Source organism: Seriola lalandi, unplaced genomic scaffold (genome assembly GCF_002814215.2).
Source record: "Seriola lalandi dorsalis isolate HSWRI2012SDOR001 ecotype SW California unplaced genomic scaffold, Sedor1 jcf7180002054692, whole genome shotgun sequence".
Taxonomy (NCBI): Eukaryota; Metazoa; Chordata; class Actinopteri; order Carangiformes; family Carangidae; genus Seriola; species Seriola lalandi.
This window is the reverse complement of record NW_019525245.1, coordinates 3,974,297-3,998,593: the sequence shown is the minus strand read 5'-3', so window position 1 is coordinate 3,998,593 and position 24,297 is coordinate 3,974,297. Positions and strand designations below refer to the sequence as shown.

The 24,297-nt window shown below is 43.5% G+C and overlaps 1 protein-coding gene across 4 annotated transcripts in view; it reads right to left on the bottom strand.

Moving 5' to 3' along the window:
• The window catches only part of plxna1b (plexin A1b), a 186,970-nt gene that overhangs the window by 143,478 nt on the left and 19,195 nt on the right, over positions 1-24,297 (bottom strand). For all 4 annotated transcript variants that reach the window (XM_023423435.2, XM_023423437.2, XM_023423436.2 and 1 more), the window contains exon 2: positions 6,333-7,781. In XM_023423435.2, coding sequence (XP_023279203.1) covers positions 6,333-7,511 — 1,179 coding nt within the window. In that variant the 5' untranslated portion in view covers positions 7,512-7,781. The remainder of the gene's footprint in view (positions 1-6,332; positions 7,782-24,297) is intronic.

The following is a 24,297-nucleotide window of genomic DNA, read 5'->3' as shown; positions in this document are numbered from 1 at the left end:
GAGAGAGAAAGGTCAGAAAAAAAGAGAGAGAGAATTAAGCAGCTCACACAGTCTGCATGGGGTCTTTTCCAAAAGGTTTTCTATTGTCCCTTAATAATGGGATGAGAGCGACACTTGAGCTCAGTGCGGGTGTGATATTGTTAGCTCACACACAAGCTCTCTCTCACACAAACACACACACCAATGTGATGCAAATCAAAACTCTACCCTGTATGAGAATTATCAAATTCCTAATTTCAAATCAAATCAAATATCAACCGAATCATGACCCATTAGTACCAATAACATTTAAGACAAGCTTCCAATCGGTGTCTCCTAGCTCAACTCATTTAGACTGTCAATTAACTCCGCTCATCAACTCTGGCTCAATTAATCAGGTCTAATTACTTAAACGCATTTGCCGGCACATCCTTTTAGATTAGGTCCGCAGAAATAGGACTGTGTTTTACAAAGACCACAAGTGAGTTACGTTCATTAGATGATATTCATAATGATGGATTTAATAAGGTTAGGAGCTGGCCTTGAAGTCAATTCCACTTTGTGTTTTCTGTAACAACGTAATGAAAATCTGCTTGGTTTACCTAATGTGAGCTCATGACGTGCAGAATATGTGTTGTAACATGTCTAACAGTAGCGATGAAGCCTGGTTTTAACATCTCGCCAAGTCTCATGTCTCGCTAAAAAAATATTACAGGTTTACACACAATAAAAAAAAAAACATTAATTTTAATTCTAAGGGTGAACACAAGATCTTCAGTGACACAGTGTTATAGATTGTTTACTTATCAACCATATGTAAAGGGTTATTACATTTGCATCTGCTATACTGCTGTAACCAGCCTCCAGAGTACAGCTCGCCACAGGGTGGTCTTAGTCTGATAACCATGCTTCTCTCAGCAGCTACCCTCACTACACACACACACACACACACACACACACACACACACACACACACACACACACACACACACACACACAGATAACCTACTGCTCCAGCAACAGTAATATCTATTTGTTTGGAGCAAACAGAACTAAATTGATATGTATATTTACTAATAGCCTCAATGTCTGAACAAAGAAAAAACCTACCTATAGAAGAAATCTAAAATCCCCCATCACCCAATCAAATAAAATCATTGGAAACCACTGGACTGTCTAAGATAAACACATTGCAGCATCACCCACACCGACTCAGTGCAGAAATACCACAGCAACAAGCACTTTAAGCTAAGAAACAAACAAACAAAAAAAACAAAATAACTATGATAAAGGATGATAAATCATTTCTATGTCGATTTCAGGTTTAGCATCAAATCTCACCTTTGACACCGCTGGCCACACAACAGCTGGTCTATGCACCATCAAAAGATGAGAACTTGAGACAGACTCTTTTTGCTATGATTGATTCTCTGATTGATTGATGAATTGGTTTGTGACAAAGTTCAAAACCTCCCCATCCATCTGGTGATCGAGAGAAAGCAACTTGACATTTTGAATAGTCCTTGGGTCAGATATGAGCCTCATTTCCAATGAGGACAAGGAATGTCCCCATTAAGTCTTTGTTTCTTTCCTTCCCTTTATTTCAGCCCCAATTTAAGTCTTTTAATACTTAGTATGAGCTGATTTTAGGTCCTTAACCAACATTTCTATTTTTCTAGACGATTCAGCTGGTGTCAAGTTCGTAGCTTTGCATTAAGAAAAGTCTGCTTCAAACCTCCTTTCAATGTATTTCTAAGGTGTTTTATATCTTTTCTGTGGAGAAAGGTGAAAGAAAGCTGAAGTAAATATTCAATTTCAAAAACAGGTTTTGACCAACAACAGAACTTGAAAGGAAAATGAACCCTGCTGGCTAATGTTCATTTATTTGTGTTGCACCATAATTCACTTATCAAAAGTATTTCAACAGAAGACAAAGGTTGTTTTTGTCAGCTTGTGTGCCCAGAGCAAAATGGAAATTGATCATGGATCTATATCTAGGCGATGTTGATCAGTTTGAAAGTGCCTTGATCAGCCCAAAAGCCATAGCTGCTGTGTAGTATGCTAAAGAGATTCAAAAAGAGCTTTCAGAAGCTAATGTGACATCCCACCACTGCCCTGGTGCTAAATCCCCCGACCTTTCAATGACTTTCTATGATAAGTGCACTTTAGAAACCTCAATGCTTACAAGTTTCACGTTTTGTTTGCTGTGGAGATAGAAACTGGAAATCACTATTTAATGTGATGAATTTAGTGGATAAAAAAACTTTATTCTGTAAAATGACCCCTGAGCAAAGAGAGTCCCTGACTTTCTCAAACTGGGGAACACGGTTTTAAATTCAGTGATATTTCATAAAGACACCCCTAAGGAGTTCTGTTGTGTTCCTGAGTCCTCATTATGATATCACCTATTCCTAGGTATGAATGCGCGTGCACGCACGCACGCACGCACGCACGCACGCACGCACGCACGCACGCACGCACGCACGCACGCACGCACACACACACACACACACACACACACACACACACACACACACACACACACACACACACACACACACACACACACACACAGAGTTGACATGACAGAGAGGCTTGCTGCTGAGGAGGACAGTGTGGTGAACAGGTGACGGACACCGATATTATTTGTGCAGCAGCCAGCATTCAATCACGCTCTCCTCTCCTCCCTCTATCTCTCTCCCCTCTTTCTGTCATCCGCCCTTTTCTCCTGCTGTTCTTGGCATTGGCGGCGAAAAGATTTCTGGGGCTATCACTCTTCCTCTTGCCCTCCCCTTCTCTCCGGGTGAATCACTGCCTCTCCTCCGAACACACCCTGGTTGTAAAAAGCTTTCAGCTCTCTCCTTGGCTGTTTTTTCGTTCTCTATCTCCCATCTCTCTCCCTACATACCATTTTCCCTCATCAAAATTCACGCTGTCATCACTAACAATACAACATAACATTGACTCTCATCCGAATCACAGTTAGCCAGCCGTGACCGCAGCACAAAACATGGCTCCACATCAAACTTCTCAAGACTGACATTGCTGGACATTTTCATGGTGATAACAGTAAAAGGGCATATCTATTTTATTCATCTAGCCCTGCAGCCTTGATGTTTTGGTTTCCCGTTTTTCAAAATGCAGCATCAGTTAGAGAACATACACATGACTACAATACAGACATTTCCACAGCGACCAGTGCAGGCACATTAAAGAGGCCTGAAGACACACGCTTGGCCTTATCGCCTGAAAATAACTACAAAAGATCAGGTTCATCAGATTAAAAAAAAAAACTTGCTAATTTGCTTGCATTCTGGACATAGTCTACAAAGCCGCTGATTTTCCTGCTTTTTTCTGTGCTTTCTTTCTCAATCCCCTCCCTTTTCCCTTGGCTCGCTCTATTATTTTCACACTCACTTTGTCTCTCTCATCTCCTCAACACCATCCTTCAAATTCCCTTACTCTCTTCTGTATGTTGCTCTGGCATCTAACTCTTTCTCTCCCTCTTGGACTCATTCTTACACCCGCCCACATCCTCCACCTCTCTCTCTGTATCTGGCTGCTATTATTTACCTTCTGCAACTTGTTTCTCTCTCTCTCTCTCTCTCTCTCTCTCTCTCTCTGGAAATGGTTTGTATTGATCCACTCTCAAACCAGGGAGAAGGTCAGGGGTTCACTAATAAAGCTCAGGGACAAAACAGAGACACACAAACAAACACATGGCCACACATACACAGTACACAAATATAGCCTGGTAACAGGACTGAGGTGATGAATGGTGTGTGTCCTCTTCATCGGAGTTTCTACACCCACACTTTTTTTTGACAGAGCAGCTTGTAATATGCCCAAACATTTGTGTTTACAGAAAAATAGCCACCATCTCACTCTGACCATACATATACTAATGATGGCCAGAGGCTAGAAATTATGATCCGACACAAATATGAACTCCACACAGGGAGTTGACAGCGCACCCGGTCATCCATCATTGCTGTGTGGCTAACAGCTGTCCGGGCCCCCTCACCCCACCACACCCCGTCTCAAGCACTCTCCACCACTCTATGGCAGGGTCAACCTAAACGTATTCACCCTTCACCCCCCACGTCACAGTGCCTTTCCCACACTGCCAAGTCAAATGTAGTTGAGGTAGGCATTTATGAGTTTGTAGCCTTGAGGTTAGAGAAGTGCATTTGAATTCCTGCAGTGGCTGGGAAACTCTGGGCGGGGCTCGGAGCCAAACACTATGAGCTTAAAGGTTAGAGAACTGTGGAGTAGGAGATTGCCAGTTCATAAACCTGGATCAGCTGGAGAAATGGCTGTTAGTTTTATAAGTTTGTCTGAACTTACAGTCCAGCTGTTACATGCAGGACTGGCCCCCAATGGCTGGTATAAACCCCGAATGATGAAGAATGTTTAAGTCATTTCACTTTTACTCAAACCCTGATCATGTTCAGATTTTGAACAGTGAAGACAAATGCATGACCATAAAATCAACTGTTTTGGTCATGTAAAGGAGTTGTGTGCATGGCAAAATAAATATATTTTATTTTAAGCTCATATTGTATTAAGCAACTATTCTTGACTTGCTTATACCTGTGACCTTCATTGTTTGAATTAACAGTAAATGCATCACTGTTGCTGTTACATCATCATTGATGTTTAAATGGTGATAAAATGTTGATGTACGTAATCCATATGTACAATACAGTCCACAGATGCCGTGGACTGTGGACTGTATTGAGATGGCAGAGTCCAAGTTATCATGACAGTAATAATGCTTTCCTCTTGATAATTGTTGATGAAGTAGCAGTATATCAGCACAATGCAACAAGGTTATATACCTGGTTCATACACTTGCACATACAGCGTTTGTATGACCAGTACAGTAAGCTACCAAATGATGTTACACTGCAAAACATGGTAGATTCCAAACCTTCACTATAGAAACCTGTGATTTTACACCATAGTACTCTGCACTAATAGCTCCTCCTGCACCAGGGGCAAAGGTCTAATTGAAATAAATGAGACAGCCTGTTTTTTTTTTTTGCCTCAGAGCTATTGTCAGTGTGATGGGCCTGAGAAAGAACAGCCTCAGAAAAGAATGAAAACAACCACCAAACAGGAAAGAGACTACATCTACACAAGGTGGAAAAAGGGAAGGAGAAAGGGAGGTGAGAGAAAACTTGGCTGGACTATTCACATCACTTACACTACCACACAAACCACACCTGTGCACTCCAAACTAATGAAGACCTACGCAGAGAAAAGGTTGTTTTTAAAAAAGTACCTCACTCCATTAGACGCAACACGGGGTGAATGGTTTCTGTGTGTGTGTGTGTAACAAAGACACCTGCCAGTAAAAATGGTGTGCACTGACATTTAAAGAAAAGGCTTTAAAACTGGTCTTTTAATTAAGCTATCTTAAGAGAGAGCAAGATGGAGGGAATGGATGGGTGATTTTAAAGAGCACACAGGATGGAAGATGGGATCTCTGAGACAGATGGTCAACTAAGAGTGAGGCACACTAAACACTAATGGAACAAAAACATATTCAGACAGGATTCAGGCAGATGCGGCCTGAAGAGTGGGTGTGCAGAAGGAGATGGGAATGAGGAGTGAAGGTCAGAGAAAATAAGAGGTGAGCAGTTAGATACATTCCCCATAGAGAAAACTACACTGTGTGCTGTTGAGAAGTGCCTTAAGGTCTCCAGTGTGAGTGCATGTATGTGTGTCCTCTGTAACACATGCAGGGCCATGCGCTGTGGATCAGTTAGTAAAAACCAAGTCTAGCTCATGCTATCCCCCAGGATCTCACACTGCAGTGCACCGACTCATGCTGCGTGTATGTGTGAGTGTGTGTGCGCGAGCACTGCTCCTGAGTGACACTTCACAAATCCAGGGGACTGGGCTAATGATGTCCCCTGTCTGACTAAATCAAAGCATCACAAGGCTGTGGGGACAGAGAAAATGTGCAGGAAAAAAGTGAAAAGAAGACAGCAAGAGAAAGACATAAGAGCTTTTCACATTTTATATTGTTAATCACTGCGGGCCTGTAGCAGTGGTCCTTGTGAATGAACATAGCTTGAGTTGAACCAGTGTTCAATTAGCAGGCATGCAGGGGAAAAAAAAAGGCTGAGTGGTGGAATAGGGGTAGCAGACGGTTTCAAACTTATTGGCATCAAGACTAATCTTTAATATCTGACTCCTGGACGTGTGCATACTCAATATATGGAAGCAAGTGAGCAGTGCACGTTTGCACTTTCCCATTATAATGGTTCCTAAAGGGCCAACTAATGCTAATGCTAATTTGGTCTGCATCAAAGTGAACAACATACAGAAAGGTTTGAGCTTACCGAGTTGATGCATGCAAGCTCCTTGTTGAGCAGCCAGGGTAAGGAGAGTTTCCCGTCTCCCTTGTAGCAGGACTGAATCCTTTCTTTGATCTTCTCCTTTATCTTCCTCAGGGTGAACAAGCACAACGCTGACTCTTTGGGTGGTTTGGCCCGATTCTTCTGACCCTGAGAGAAGACTGTGAAGAGGATGTCTTCATTCTCAGAGATCCCCAGAGAGTTGGCAAGCTGCCGGCCCGGCCGAGCCAAGAAGGCATCCTGCACCAGGCGGTACTCTACCCCATCTTTAGTGCAGCCGATGGGGAACTCAACGTAAGAGTAAAACTTGGGGTCATCCACGCAGAGGCGGACAATTTTGGAGGTGAAGAACTGCTCTCCGCTTGCATCGGGGGAAGTCAGTTGGGTGTCCAGCTGCATTGTTAGATAATAGACAAATTGCTCACTACTGAAGCTGTACACATAATAGATGTCGAAAGCTGGGAACTTGGACAGAGTGTCCGAGGGGATCTTCAGCTGAGAGGAGACAAACTCATCCTGATAGACAAAGCTGAACATGTCTGCATTTTCTTCATTCTCCATTAGCTTGCGGCTGGAAAGGGTTGGAAAGTATTCAGACTTGCCATCAATGGGGGTTCCAATAAATAGCTTGCTGGTTGGACTTTGGGGAGAGCTTATGATCACCCCAGACATGGTACCCGACTCTGCCACACTGGAGAGGTAGTGCTCCTTACGGTGGTGGGGCTCGCCAAGCTTAAAGAGGTCATCCAGTCGTAGGAACTGGCAGATGCCCTGTGAGGTGCTGCCACAGGCAATAAGGCGGTTCTGTGCGTAGTCTATGAGAAGAAGTTTATTCACATTGGGGGTCTGGGCCAAGTCATGAGGGCAGGACTGGACACTGGGTGGAGGGTAGCACTTCTCATTGTCCACGACTGGGCCAGTCATGTGGCTCCGCAGTTTGGTCAGGTTGCTAGACAGCTTGAAAATCCAGTTGACAGCTCCCACATAGACTTCTCCTGTTTTATTGTGTATGGCCAGATGTGTGAGCCCCCACTCAGCAGGGGCAAATCGTTTGAAGGGCGGGGGCTGGCCTCCAGAGAAGGATGAGCTCATGATAAGTAAAAGCCCCAAGAGAAACAAGTTCCCCAGGCCAGGGGAAGCTGCTGACCGATCTAAGGGACACATATCTGGGCTGTCTAGAGGCAAGGCGTAGGGGGATGGGGAAGGAGAAAGAGAGGAGGAGGATGAGGAGGAGTACGCGCTTTGGTACCAAGTCCCAAATCAGGATTTTCTTTCCTTTCTGCTCTACTTTTAAGGAATAAGAGAGGACAGTTTCAGGGGAGAGAGAGAAGGATGAGGGAAGGGGAAACACAACTCCTATTGATATGCTGTCCTGTTCTCAGAGTTGCAAGCCGTCATCAGGAACATCATCCACAGAGGTGCGAGGTGGGAGCCCTGCAAGGCAAAAAGAAAAAACATGGTGAGTGTCCGAGGAATATTTCCTATTGATTATGCAGGCAGAGAGGCCTAAGGCTCACAAACTGCACAGCCAAAATTAGAAAAATTCAAGCTGACATTTGCCCCAGTTATAAATAAATGATATCAAATCAAGTCTGGAAGGCAAATGTGTGTCGGCATTTAATTATGAGTGAAGATAGCAGGGGAGGCATGGGCCAATTATCAAAGGCTCTGTACACATACTGCGAGTCTTGCTGGAATGAGTTATAGACTCACAACACTGAACTCTTTAATATTTCATAACTTCTATGTTACTATGGTGGCTTTAGCGGAGGCATGTGTTTGAAAAAGTGCCAGTGGGCCCTGTTATACTGACAGCAAGCAATTTATAGCCCGGTCTGCACGAAGGCTTCCCTGCAATGGTTTTAACAGTATCAACACACTATCCAGTAACCCCTTATTGTAATCACACCCGCAGTTCTGGCATCCAGACATCAGGCTCAGGGAGCTACGCTCATAGTATATACTGTATATTATCACTACAAATGTAAATTAAACATAAAGAAACATTAAAATCCTTGTCAGAGATGTGTTATTAACAATTGATGTTAAAAAGGGTCCTGGTCTCACACGATGCAGTCCACTCTCTCCGGTCAGCAATCACACACAGCACACACAAAACCTGCCCGCCTCTTGTTGTCACCAATGTGACTAAAGCCACACTCTGACTGCTTCGTCGTTCTGGTGTAAATTTCACGAAAAAGTTGAATCTGGATCTGAAACGTTATCTGGGAATGTATTGGAAAATGAAATGCATTCAAGCGCACATGCAAGGTAGAATACCTTATAACATGGATGGCAAGTTTTTTTGTTTTTTTTTCCTTTGAGCTTCTTTTTGAGCTTTCCACAAATAAGCAAATATATTTACAATGGCACAACCTATACCCTACAACTAGTGTCCCTCGACCACATGGGATGAAGACAACAGAGGGGGTCTATTAAAGGGTAGAGGTGAGATAATTTATAGGAAGAATGTTTTACAGGTTAAGGACAGGAAAGAGGAGAAGAGGAGTCATAGGGAAAGAGTGTATTTGCTCCTTTGGGCGTCCTCCAATGTTAATACAATGATGAAGAGAAGGGTTTGCTGGGCACATGCTGCTACTTGACAGGCCAATCATGTTCCTGCAATACTGGGACATTAGTTCTCCTGTAAATGCTGATTATGCAAAACAGGACGCAACTCTCCCAGGGACCCCACGCTTCAATTTCACCTTGACTATCAAAGTGTCTACGCGGAGGGTGTTTTATGACCACGCCAAATTGGAAAAGATGAGAGACACTACAGAGAGATAAGGAGGGTAGGAAGATGGTGAAGGGGGATGAAGGGGGAAAAAACATGAGATAGAGAAAAATCAAAAAGGAGGAAAGAGGGGAGGAGAGGCAAAGAGGAATGTGTCTGCCTCCTGCTGCCCATCTGGTGTGCTCCTCAAGAGCAAGGCTATCTGTCTATCAATCACCAGACATAATAGGTCAGTGACTGTGGTCAGTTTATCAAACTCTGAGAAGGGTGTGAATGTGTTTTATTTTTATTTGCCTTGTTTTATACAGCTATACTTGAAAAAGGCAGGCACATGTTAGTTAATACTAGAGGGAAAAAATGCACTTTTGCAAGTACTGAAAGAAGAAGAACACCCCAGTTAGAGGAAGAATTAAACACCCCAGTAAGAGGAGTCATTGAATTGTTCATCAATTTTAGTCGCCGCTGCTGCAAACAAGTGACAAGAGAAATAGTAGCAGCAATGTTCACGGAATAGCAAACCATAGCTCAGCTGTAACAAAACTAGCAAGGTTCAGGGAGAGGTGGTGCATCCAGTTTCTACCGATGAAAGGCTGGGGGAGAGAGAGAGAAATAGGATAGGATAGGAGAGAGAGAGAAAAAAACAAGGAGAGAAAGAAGAACAGAGCAAGAAAAAAGGAGATAGAATGAAAGACAGAGAAAAGCAGACACTGTATGGACAGAAAGACAGAGAGAAAAGCAGAAGGATGAGTGAGGAGCAGTGGGAGTCAAACAAAAGGCAGCATTTTTGCTGCATTTTAATCAGGGCTCTACCTTCGCTTGAATCAAGCCAGGGGAGCCCCACAGATCGAGGCACCTCAACACGGCAACTGCAGACAGAAGGGCCTGAGCTGCAGTTATCAGATATACCGCCACTCTCTACTCTGAGATTAAAACGACTTGACGCGGATGGTGGCTTCTTCGACATAAGCAGCCGCAATAAAGTGACGAGCAAGCCTATAAAAAAAAACGAATTTCTTGCTCAATGGTAGAGTTGAGCCGCGCGACGAGAGCAGATGTCAATTTAAAGCGTGGCGGCGCGTAGGGAGGCCGGCTGCCTCATTTTCCTTTGTCATTTCAAGTGAGGGGAAGATACAATGAGGCAGAATGAGTGAGCGAGCAAATGAGAGATCCTGATAAGGAATGAGAGAGAACCTGAAGAAAAAAATATCCTTACAGTAATTCCTCTTCATTTAAGCCAGTCACAGCTTGATGTAAGAGAGTTCGAATCGCACAACAAATTGCATCTGGGGGTCTCCAGCTGCTTGTTATCTATCTTGTTAATAAGACTGTGACATCACGACACACTTTAACAAACACAGGTTAATAAAAGAGACAACGTGGAGTTATTCAATTTTACAATATAAAGTTTATGACTTACAGGACAAAAATGAGGATAGATAAAAGAATCACACTCATAATGGTTTTTTGCAAATGGGCCCCCAACCCCGTCTTTCTTAATCCCTCCATTACCATCCCCTGCCATGGCAAACATGGCCGACTGTTGAGGATATAGTCAATTACTCAGCATCTTACATGCGTTGCTGTTTCTCTTCCTCAAATTTCTCCATTTTCTCTCACCCCTCCTTATCCCTCCAAACCCTCTTCAATTTCAATTTCCTCCAGAGCTAAAGTGAAATGGTGGGAAGAGCGCTGGAACAAGGTTACGAGCCATATCTGGCAACATCAGGGAAAAACATGTCAATCATTTTGGGCTGGAGCGTGTCTGTGGCTTTGGGAATGGGCAGCCACCATATCGGGGGAGCTGAGGCCGTTATCACATGAGAGAAAAGCATTAGAAAGGACAGGCAGGAAGGGGCCGAGTTGATTGGATTTGATATCGGGATGCCCTATCAATTGACAGGACTGTACTGCATTCCTATGGGCTTCAGGAATGGGAATGAGTGACTGAAGGCAGGTAGAAGACATAACAGAGGAAAAAGCTTAGGAAGGAGGAGTCGTTTCACAGCTTTACTTCTTTTTGTTTATTTCGTTTGACAGGGTGGGATTCCTGAGAAGAGATGAAGTGGTGTGTTTTTATGCACACTGTGAGGAAATTTCAGAGGCTGGTGAAGTGGTGAGGTGTTGGTGACTCTTGTGAGCTGAGCTGGATCAACTCTCCCTCTCTCTCACCCTTTTCTACAAAGCAGCTAAACCTGTCCCTTCAGATAATGGTCGCCGCTCAGAGCCTAGAGCTGTGCTGATTTATTGCCGGTGGCATATCAATTACAGCACTCGCCACTGGAGGGGAGAAAGAGGAGGAGAAGGTGCCAAGAGAGGGATGATGATGAGGAAGGAAGAAGAGCAGCACTCAGACAAATTCTCTGCCCTCTGCACTGCATCACAACATGTGGGTCACATCTGGGACAAGAGGAAGAAGAGAGAGGGTGGAGCTAAGGAATTGAGAAAGAAGGGAAACATATTAAGAGAGATTGTGGGTGGGGGGGGTGATGGAAAGGCTCTAAAAATTCATGCAAATTCTCAAGACACACCACTCTCATATATGCACAAAGTCAATTATTGTAACCCAACCATAGCATAATCACAGGGGTGACTTCAAGCAATATGGTTTAAAAGACACACACTGGGCACATTCCAACCCCCACACACCCACTACACTCTCTCTCCTCTCAAATGAGATCTATATATGCACACTAACACATCACAACATGCAAAAAACACAAAGACTCATCCAAAATATTATGCACATGCAAATCAGAACACACCAACAAAAACTAAATGGGTCTCCATCTTAATCTGTCCTCCACCTCTTCACTCAGCAGCGAACACACTCCAGAGATTGGCCCAGGGGAGAAAAGGGAGATGGGTGAGGGGTGGGTGAGGGATTGAACAGCACGAGGGGGCCGCAGGAAGCGGGTGGTGGTAGAGGGGTGTTGGATGGTTAGAGAGGAGGTAAGATAGAAGGGGAGCCAAGCCCTGAAGCCGTAATCCTCTCCCAGGGTCTGCCTAATCTCACCGCCACTATCTGCATATGGGAAGAATGGATTACCATCCCCCGACACACTGACGGATGGGTGGATTGACGGGATGGGTGGCGATCCCTGGACAGACGACAAGCTCACGGACAGACGTAAACACACAAGAAGTGCAACTGGAGTCATTACAGGATACAGGATGTGGGTTGCTCTCTAAACTGTTTTGGTGCTTAAATGAATACACAAACACACACACACACACACACACACACACACACACACACACACACACACACACACACACACTGCAGGTAGGCATGATGCAGGCTAGTCATTTGCAGCCTGCTTAGCCCACCAGTCAGACATATGTCCCAGGCAGAGGCTGTCTCGGGGGATGAGAGGAATGGGAGGGGGGTGGTCGGGTCACCAATCTAAACCACATTGAGGCTAAAACACTCCTCTTAACACACCACAAAATCAAATCTCAACACTGCAACAAAGCAATCACTCTGTCTGCTGAGGATTATCAGAGAATGTCAACATTACAATAACTGGAATATTATCAAAAAACATTCCAGCCCATCTGTCATTATCCATGAAAGTTTGATCATAGAGGTCATTTTGCAATAACAGAATGACAGCAGAAAATGTATTAATAACTGCATATGGGTAGTGTTTCTAGAGTGTCCTTGGGGGCAATATAACCACAGTCATTCTAAGATATGATATGCATTTTTGTGTCATTACATATTATTAATTTATCAACAAGGAAAAAAAAAAGGTGCCAAAAAGGCAGTGATGAAGGGAGAATATCCAAAACTTGAGCTAGCACTTTTAAGGTGCCAAAAACAACTTTCCCTATATCGTGTTTAAGGCATCAAGCAAGCCAAGACAAATTTCAGAGGAGGTAAGACCAAAGAGGTCGGACAATAGAGCAGTATTGTATATATTGTGGTATCTTGTATCATTTCCTTCCTGCCTTGGCTAGGGGAACAAGCTGACTGGCAAGTCTTGGGGCGCATAAAAAGCCCTTATGAGTTCTGTTTTAGTGCCAACGTAAATCAGTTTAGTGGAGGACAAGCGCCGGTGCCCTCTCTCTCTTGCTCTATGGCAGGTGGCCTGCCAAAACAAATGCCTTGTTCCAGAGCACAAAAGTAGTGTGTACGTGTGTGTGTCTGTTAGGGAGTCAGGCACTGGAACAAATTGAGCCCCCAGTCTTTAAAGCACCTTGCTGGGCTGACGCTCAAACTATCAGCCCAGCTGGAGTGATAAAACCTGATCCGGACCTGTCTACTGGCTACCCTTGACAAGACGGAGTTGAGGAAAGCCACAGAGTAGAAACACTGGCCTCAAACACTGTCCTCGGATTGTTCTATATTAATTTTGCCCAAGTATGTTAGCCAAGAATAAATTCTTTACAGCAGCGGCTTTACAAGCTGCTCAGCTCTGTTACATGGAATAATGGAATCTCAAGATTGTAAAATGTTTTTTGAGAGAGCATCATGAGCTCCAGGGTCATAAAACACATAATAATAAACAATTATTAAAACCATGAAAAACAGACTTGAAGACTTCACACCACAGGCTTTTTTGTTAGTCAGTTCACTAATCTGTCACACTCTTATGTCACTTATTTCGTCTGTCCTCCAAAATTTGTTTCCCAGGCTTGAATCAGTCGCCTGCACAAGGACAAGGGGAGAGACTACCAGACAATCTACTCACACATTCAAGTGCTGGTGTGGCAGTAAGTGCAAGGACAATGCTTCTCTGACACCCAATGTGTTGTGTGTATAACAGACACGTGCGTCTGGGTGCGTGCGTGTGTGACAGCTGCTGCTGTGAGACAGTAGACAGACTGTGGGCACTACATCACACAAATTCATATGACAATAAACACACACACACACTCTTGTGTTTTCGGAGGTAAATGGGATTATACGCCAACAGACGCTACTTAAGACACACAGTGGTATACAAGTTTCTGTGGTAATGAGCGTGTGTGTGTTGGTTGGTCATATAAATATGTGCATATGTGCCTGTGCTCTGAAGGTACAGCACACAGTTGTCCCTGCTCTGCCTGCATTTGTCAAATATGAGGCAGAGGAAAGAGGGGGGTGTCAACTACTCGGCATGCGTGCGTGCAGTGTCTCATGCTTCATCTTAAATATACATACACACACACACACACACACACACACACACACACACACACACACACACACACACACACACACACACACTTCATGACAAGATTAACACCCGCTCTCTGAACCTGACCGCTGACGATCTTACACTATGTCTGCTTGGAAACTGGAATGCAGAGGGAATGTGCAGCAGACGAACCTACATGAGGAATTCATCACCTCATCAAACAAATACATACCATCATATATTTGTGTGTGTAAGGTAATCTATGTGACAGGTGTGTGTGTGTGCCCTATTTTATCCCTCAAATCACATTTCTCCTCATAAAGCTAACATGCTAGAATTCTGTATCAGGCAGAAGTTGTGTCTGAACACTTCCTGAGCAGCTTGAGATGGCTGGATTATGAACGCCACCTCGCTGCTCTGAACAGTTTATGAACATTGTGTTAGATTTGACTGGTGAAAACAGGGTTGAGCACCCCAGGGCGTCTCCCAGACATGCAGCCCCTGTCATTACAATAACACATGAAGAGCAGAAAGACTGTATTCGTCTTCATCTTTATATCTACCCCAATCCTCTCCATCAAATCCTCTCACTATTGCGCTGTTTCTTTCGCTCAGTTTGCCAAACAGTTCACATCTCTGTCTTTGTATCTCCTCTGTCATGTTCTCCTCCTTCTATGCCTCAGAGCAGTGCATGAACCCAAATAAAATACAAATTGCTCAAGCACTAAATTTATGTGAATCACAACAAACTAAACATGAGCATGGGAACACATTTTCTCCTCCCTGCTTCCTCTCTCAGGGGTGAAATTCCTGGAAAAAACAAAAGGCCTTCGTTCCAGCTGCTAAGACAGACACACTGAAACACTGTTGAACCAGGCTTCACATAAAACCTGCCCACATTTCAGAAAGGAGCACACAGACACAAACACACTGATGCAGGCACCGTCAGATTAGTGGTTTACTCTTAATCTCTCGACTGTGTTTGTGCGGCTGGGTCTTTCTTTCCATGACAAATCCTGTGTCTGTCTGTCTGTCTGTGTCTGTCTGTCTGTCTGTCTGTGTGTGTGTGTATGTGTGTGTGTGTGTGTGTGTGTGTGTGTGTGTGTGTGTGTGTGTGTGTGTGTGTGTGGGTGGGAGAAGTAGGAGATATGTAGGTCAGGGCCACAATGTGGCTGATAAGAGTCACAAAGTAACGCTGTGGTAGTGCAGCTAGTTCACCGTTTCACCACTGGTTCACCACTGCAAAAACATACTGAACTTGTACTATTGTCTGTAGCATTAAGGTAATGCCGTATGTGTTTGAGATGGTTTTAAGAGAACAACGGTAAAGCTGTAGGATCAGAGGAGGTGATGACATGCAACAGCAGGTTGTTAACTGCTTTGCTAGGTGGGATTACATTTTATATTTTTGGTTGAAATTAACCAACAATTACTTAAATAAAATATTATTATCTTAAGTGTTCATTTGCACCCAGAACTAAGCCTGGATTTTCGCATGTTTTAAATAGATTCAGATATAGTTTTATACCTTTTCTTTATACCATAACTGATAACATTGTCTCCAATATCCTAGACTTAAAGCAAGACAACATAAATTTTGAAAAAAAAAATATAACACAAATTTCCTCTTACAAATGAGGCAACAAAAGTGTCATTCACAGCCATGAAAACACACCCTTGATCAGTTCAATACACTCAGGGGTTTTGCCAGTGAAGCTTTACTTGGTCTGGTATGAGCAGCAACTGATGGCTAATGTTAACAATCGTCAGATAAATATTGCTGAAAAATGGACGTAAGTGCGTCCATTCACTAGCTTAATGATTCTTTTGTAGTCATGCTACTGCTACACAACATTTTAGCATTAATCATTATTCCTGCTGTTCAGCAATTACTTTCAAAATAAAGCATGATGCTACCAAATGAATATGACCTTTCTGTTGGCAAAGTATGCAATGCTATTTGGCAACCTCAGTGTCTCAAAGTTTTGATGTCCAAGCAAGTAGTAAAGCAAAGTCCGCAAGTACCCAAACGCATCTGCTGCACTACCAAACAATGAGAACATATAGATAACAGTTCACTGTGACAGCTTCACAATATTATTCAAGTTAAATAAGTGACAAATGAATAGATTTGAGAGAACCTCAGTGAGTAGGGACAGAGCCAGGCCTGGGAGCGATTCTCACAGGAACGTTCCTAATGACTAATGGTCTGTGTAATTTGACCATGAGCAGCCCAAAAACAACACAGGCCCTTTAACATGTCACCACTCTACTTGCAATATGAAGGTTAGAGAGGAGGTGCAACTTTCTGTTAAACAGATTCAACAATGAAAATACAAACATCACAAAACAGAACAGCACCTGCATAGATATTTCAGGAAAGTACCCTGTGGAGTGTGAATGGTGCCGGGTAATGTTATTGCTAATCACAAAACCAGCATGTACATGCCACCCCGTGACTTAAATCAACACTGAGCAATGCCACTCACAATGAAGGTCAACCACAGACAACATTGTGGTTTTCCAACAGTCACACACACCACCAATCAAGCTGTGGTTTGAGCTTTCCAAACTGGTTGTACAGGTGTTGATGTAATGAAACCACGGGTGAGGACATGTTCAGTCAGTGGACAGATTTAGGTGGGAATCAAGTACGGTTAATTGAAGGCATAATTGAAGGATATCAACTGACAAACAAAATATTTCACTTCTTTATGCTGTATGCTCAACTTAAAAAAAAACTATAAAATGCAATTAAATGTGGGCTGCATGAGGTATGTTCATTTACTTGAATCATCCACGAATACAAGACTGTGTTCTGAGCTCTGTCTGTTACAACAAAGCTGGTGCATTCCTCCATAGCAGTGCTTATATTCTCCCTGCTGAGTTCACTAAAGTGGAATGCAGTGTGCTCTGCCCGAAACAGCTTATTACCAAACGCTGCCATCCCCAGTTTTAACTCCCTCCTTCTACTTTCTCTTCCTCACACCCTCCATTTATGAGTTTGATTGACCCTTGACACCAAGAGTGCTGGAGTGGGCTTGTGCTGCACTGCTTTGTAAAAACTTCCCAGAGAGCGTTGATTGTTGTAAAAACAGGCATGCCATTATAAATCCTCTCTAAGGATTCGAGGACAGTGCTGGTGGTGGTGGTAGTGGGTGGAGAGGAGTCGCTTCAAGGAGAAAGGCATTAAAAAGAATCACTGTCTCCTTTTATTTTAATGGCTCCATAAATGTAGCCTCGCCTTTTCAGACTTTATGTTTCAAGAGAAAGCTTATGTGGACCGCTAGCACTGCCAGTACCAGATGAATGGTCAGCTTTTCTTAGGACTGCACAAATACTTTGACACAATGCCTGTTACAACGTATCAGCTGCAAACCAAGAGCAAGAGAAGCAGCTCATGAGAAAATATTTCAAAACTGCTGATATCAATTCCAAACTGGCCACAGAGCTGATAACTTGAGAATAAACAAAGAGAAAGTCCAAAGTACAGTCTAGTGTGGGCCTTGTCATATCTGTGGGATCGCCGTTTTTTTGCGTTGACAGGAAGAATGTGAATCTCATCTCTAGAGAAACACAGAATGCTTTTTTGATTTCCCTATTGAGATTACTTCATGAACGGGGCCGACATAAGACCTGAGCACTTCAAAGACTTGACACAGGTCCAAGCCTTAATCTAGCTCATATCTTCTCAGCTGTGAACTGTTCTGGTGCCCCATCACACTCAATATGGTCTTCAGTTAAGATTTTTATTGAAACAGACAGACAACGGACCAGCTGCCGCCCCCCACCCCCCCCCTCTGCCCTGGTCTGAATCATTACATCATCCATTTTACACAAATTGATGTCCTGCTTTGTTGTAATGACAATACACAAGCAAAATGAACAATGACACACTCGCATAAATGACTACACACTGTGTATCTGGGCTGGTTCACTACTGACCTGGACAGCATCCTTATCCATCTCTGTCCATTAAGGCCCATACTGTTTCCGGATGCGTGCTGCTGAGGAGTATTAGTAACCATATCATTGGCTATGACCGCATGGCTTTATTCTATGCTCTAAATGTTTTAAGACAGGCGTGTGGCTTGTGTCACATGGGGTTTAGCCGATTTATTCCCTCAGATGGGTCACAAGACATCAGGGTTAATGCAGATGTCTGGGCCTAGGCGGAATGTGGGTTCAATTCCTCAACAAGGGAACCGTTGAAAAACAATGTGATAATCCACTAGAGATGCAGTGGATACTAGAAAGCGGATAGAGAGTAGGTCTCCAACATTTCAAGCAGGCCATTCTTCATGTGTAGGTTATTCTGAAAAACAAGTTCCCACTGAATTGTGGTTAACTGCGCTGTATATTTCAGTTCAAAGAAAAGAGATGGCATAAGCTTTTGTTCTGAAAGAAAATCATGAGGCACTGGCCGACAAATAAGCCACCCAAAAACACACTGACCCACATGGTCAAATTTGTCACAATACACAGGAAGATTTGCAACAGCATGAACACTAAACAAAGACACTGTCACATCCAGGAACTCAGTGGGACATGACCATTCATTATGTTTAAATGGCGCTGTTACATCTGAGTCATGTGAGGCCAATGCCAATTATCTTCAGTCGCGCCGTTGTGGAGCTGAAACAAAAGGAAACTCATCTATACCGGCCGTTTTTAGCTCAGGAGCTTGGTTTTAAGCCGGTGAATATTCAAGCCAGCAGACAGTGTGTGTCTGTGTGTGTGTGTGTGTGTGTGTGTGTGTGTGTGTGTGTGTGTGTGTGTGGTGTTCAGGGGGAAGAGGATAGGGACTTGTGAGCTCAGACGATTTCCTGTCTTGTCCCTGATAGTCAGCACATACTGTATTCCTGGTGAAGCACAACACACAACGCTCCACGCATCACTGCTTCACTATAGAGACGGCGACAGAGGCAGGGACAAAGGCTGGTGTGCGTACATGTGGATATGTGTGATTAATACCTTATTCACAGCCATAACTATGACATGTACACCAGTGATACTTCTAAGGTTTCACTTTGTCAACTGCTCTCTCTTTAACTAGCGACAAGACTACTTAAATGTACATTTATCTATGTCTACGCACTAAAATCTTCTGAAGAGGGAAAGGAAAAAAACTAGAATGAGACAATAGGTTGGAGAAGAGAATGAAAAATTAAACCGAGAGAAGGGGGAGATCGAGTGAGAGAGGATGCAATAATCAGCGGGAGATGAGGAGACACGAGAGAGAAAATGGTGCAGGTGAAAAGGCGAGGTGAGGGAAATAGAGAGAAAAGAGGGAGAGATAGAAAGGTGAGATGAGAGGAGTTGACGATACTTTTTCAGATAGCCGGCGAGGCGGAACGAGGAGGAATGGAGCGAGATAAGAGGAGAGCAGTCTGTGCATGTTTAGCTAAAAGGGAACCTTTTTTCCCTCAGCTAGTGGGCAACTGAGTGCTTGTCACATAACTGCAGCCAACCCCACTTCAACTTAGACAACGTACTTCAAAACAATACTCTTTATGGTGCCGCAATAGAACAAGGATTCCACATTTTTTAGAGTTTTAATCAAGTGCTTCAATAGTCGAGCATTTATCACCACATGGGCATGAAATAAGAGTAGCTGGGAATCATTCTGTAATGGATGAAACTTGTTTGGTATTCTCTATTGTCACACAGAGTTAATAGAGGCAAAACAAAAAATCGAGGTATCAACCAAACCGTGGATTTAGAGAATCATTACACCCCTAGGCTCTTGAGAATTTTTTTTTTTTTTTTAAACTATAGGCATCATCTCCTTAATAAATTATGAAAATGTTACCAGTGAAGTTTAGGTGTGAAGTTTCCAAAAAGTCTGTCTTTTTTTCTTCAACTGTTCTGTCTTATGTTAATAAGTTAGAGGTTTTTTTTTTAAGCAAAAATGCCAAAAATGCCCAGCTTCATCAATCCTTCACATTTGAGAAGAATTTTCTTGTCTAACAAAACATTAAATCAAATATTTTTAGGTATTGGATTGAACAAAACAGAAACCGTGATTTCTTTTTGTTATTTTGTAATATTTATGTTTTAGGGACCAACAATTAATCAAGAAAAGAATCTATCATAAAAGTAATCGGCAGTTACATCCAAAAGATCTCTACCCACTTTCTAGCCTGAAATGAAACATTTTTAAAGAAAAAATAAAATATATTAATATCAATTAGTTGTACTCACCATTGTGACAAACTACCACTTGTTATGAGAATGTGGGGAAAAACAATTTTTTCCTATATAATCTGTATTTATATGATGAACTACTTGGAACTGGAAGAACTTTTTTATCAAAGCATTTCTCCCAAAGCCAGGAATATTTTAAACTAAAGTCTAAGTAGAATTCCAGTGTTCAGTCCAACACATCCATTTCATGATCAGAAAGCTGGAGCCATTTGAGAGGCGCCTGGCTATTCTTGGAGCCCTCCCAAAAGGAAGGCCGGGCCTACTGGTTGGTCCAGAAGGACGAGTGAAATCAGCTATTGTAAGTCAGTCACAGGGCAGACAAGGAGGAGGGAGCAGGGCGGTTCAACAGGAGACAAAACACACAGCAACCTAGAGCACACGTTCATTAGGTCATATTACCAAGACTGTCTTTCAACTTGGCAGACAGCACAATTAATAAAGCTGGCGCTCGTGTAAACAGTGCGCGTGTGTGTGTAGTCTGTGGGTGTCCGATGGTCTTTGTGTTCGTCTAAATTTACCTTCGACGTTCCTGTGTCTAAATGTAGCAAGTGATGGAGGGAGGGAAAGGACTGTGAATGAAAAAAAAAAAAGGAGAAAAAGGCGGATGGGAAACAGCCAAAACTGTGTCCAAAGAGCTTGTCAGTATCGTTACAGCAACAGAACCCAGGATTGAGGTAGAGCTTTTGGGAGGAGGAGGATGAGAGCATGGGGGAGGATAAGAACAGACATGGAGCGAAAGAAAACACAGAGGGAGACGTGTTGGAAAGACAGAAATGTGAGCACAGAGGAAGAGAGATAAGGAGAGACTGGTGGGAGCGGGGGAAGATGAGAGGAAGAGTGGTGAGTGAGAGGAATGCCAGAGACAAAGAGGGGAGGAGAGGGAAGAAGACAGGAGAGAAGAGGGACTAAATATATCAGCGTCTTGCTCAACACAACACTGAGCTAGATACGAACAGTCTCACGCATTAACTATGGCTTATAGGACAACTGGCGCACTGGATCCTACAGGCCTGAAGCTGCACACATGCACTTCTTGTTGTACGCTTGCCAACTTTCTGACAACTGAATTCTCAAAGAAGACAAACTTCTCTCTGCAAAGCCCCACACAGAGTGTACCCTGCAGAGAAGATGAATAAGACCAGCAATTTTAGTCTCAGGTCAGAACATTGCTGTGCATGACAGACACAACCTCACTGGGGGACGTAATCATTGTGAGATAAGAAATACTCTGCTCCCTGTGGCTTTAAATGTGTTTAAATGTTATTTGCCCCAGTCTGATTAAGTCTCTCCTCTGTCTCTATTGTATTCCAGCCTGCTGAACAAGCACCTCGCTCCCTCCACCTCTCCAAACCCCTCCTCTTCATTCTCAGTCGGCCATCTCGCCATAGTGTACAAATATATCACACCAATACCGGCCAGGCAAATGACCTGCCATGTTCCATGGTTCCCCAGGGACCAACTGACACTCATAACTCCCAGATCCCTCGCTTATTTCAGCCACTCACCACCACTTTCAGAGCAGATTGAAAATATGTCTGAGGCGTTCGAGACCCATTATTGTGCATTGTTTGGGTATTCATGCAAGCTAGCTCCCTTGGCTTCAAAGTGAAGTAGATGGCGTCTGTAATGATGCAAGAAATGTTGGGATATATGACGGAGCACAGACATGGGAGCTTTTAGTTTCTGCAATTTATAGTCGTAAATGACAGGCACAGTAGCAATATTGAACTGTTTGATTTTTTTAAGTGCCTGCAATGGTTGAAAACAAAGTCAGCATGTTAATGTCACTACAAAAGAGCAGAAAAATAATCGATACCGATGTTAACAACTGTGGTCCCAATATAAAACAAGTAAAAGTAATAGTTGTGCAGGCCCACTTGGCTGTGTCAGCCTTGTTATCAATGTATTCTCTTCAGCAAAGCAACAGAGATCAAGCTTTGCCTTCAGTCTAATGTCTGAAAGGACTTAATACGAGCAACCTTTTGTTCTCAACACTTTTCACAGCAAATCAGTTCTACAAAAGCTCTGGAATTAAACCACAACCTAATATGTCTTTGGTACAAGTGGGCCTTGACCTATTATTTGACAAACGCTGTTTGATAATGGGATTCAGCACTAAGCCGCTCTCCATCGCCGCACTGCAATCCACTTTCCTCTGCAGGTCGGCTGACCCTTCCCTTGATGTGCTGAAGGATGGCCCGTATGATCTGTTCTGGCTTGTTAAAACTCATGTGATTTCACAAGGGGGAAAGGTGAAGACTCGCACAACGACAAGAACCTGTCACAGGAGTCGTGCTCGCGACCTCTACCCACAATGCCCATGCAGAGAGAGAGAGAGAGAGAGAGAGAGAGGGAGAGAGATCCTCAGACGATTACTGCTTCCGTCTCTCTCTTCCTTCTCTCTCTCTCTCTCTCTCTATCTCTCTCTCTCGAGGAATACTCAAGTCTCGACCTGCACGCTTCATTTAAATTTTAACGGCTGCCTCAAACTCAGTAGCGAGACACCCACACACAACTACACACACACAAACAAACAGCAGGTTTTCAGCTCCATCGTCCAAGAGAAAGCACATTTTCCAAGAGAAGTGACATGTGAATCGAGAATTTGTGAGTTGGGGATGTGTCTTGCTATATGCCCTGACCTTTCCAAGGAGAGAACGAAGTGAATCTATTCCTCCCTGTGGTGTTTGTATGAAGCGCGAAGCAGCAATTACTAAAGCCTAATAAATAACCAGGACAAAACAAAGCGCCGGCACATTTCTGCTCGCCCAAAAGGCTACATTTGCATCTTAAATGCAAATAAAACTCTTACTCCAAATGCAGACAACTCGCTCTTGGCAGGAAAAAAAATGAAGAAAAAAAAAAAAACATTACTCTTCCTCCCTAACCTGTAGACCTGAACGGTATGGAGTGCAAATGCAAGCCAAAATTAAATATTTTCATGGTGGAGACCATTAATTCCTGATAAGACAGGAAAGAGGGAGGAAAACTTAGGTAGCTTTATGGTTATGAGGACAACCGTTGGTCAGTAAATTGTTGCGTTTGCAAAGCAGATGCAGATGGTTTAAGGCTCAGTCCATCAGTCTTTATTTTGATCTCATTTTTGGGTACTGACACGCGTCAGTCTGTCACTAAAGAAGGGATATTGTGCTGCTACATATGGGGCTTAACAAGCACACTAGAACATGAAGCTTCTCTGTAAGCTGATTCACAAGGGATGGAGGAGGAGGAGGCATGGAAAAAGAAGAGAATCTGAGAAAAAGAGATCGACAGATTATGTAGGGTGACCACAACCGCTTTGACCACCACCAAAAACCTCTTAAAGCTGTTATCATGTCAAATAAGAGAAATCCTGGAAAGCCTCAACTGCTGCGCTACACTGTGAACATTTATTTTACAAGCTCCCAGCTGAGCACACAACCAAATCTCTCACTTCACAATGGATTTCTGAGTCATCCATCAATGTATGGACTGTTGTGGTTGTGTGTGAATGGATGGCGACAGGCAATGCTTGAGGTGCTCCATCCAGTAAGCGTGACTGTGTGGCCTAGATCCAGCCTCGGAGCGAAAGGAGCTGCGATGCCACCGATCTGGGTCACTGTGTTGCTGGGTCGTGGCCTGTGTTCCTCCAGGAACAGATATGAATGTGTGTTAACAGAAAGCGTGTATGTGAGGCTAGTTAAACTTTTTCCACTGTCTGTTTTCCAAGTGTGTGTGTTTCCTGTGATGAGCTAAGCTAGTCCTCTCTCTCTCTCTCTCTCTCTCTCTCTCTCTCTCTCTCTCTCTCTCTCTAATATGGTCTTGATTAGCAGGCCGGTGGCTGTGGTGGCTGGCTGACAGAGTTATTCCAGCTATGTGTTTGTACTGGGGGGGGGGGGGGGGG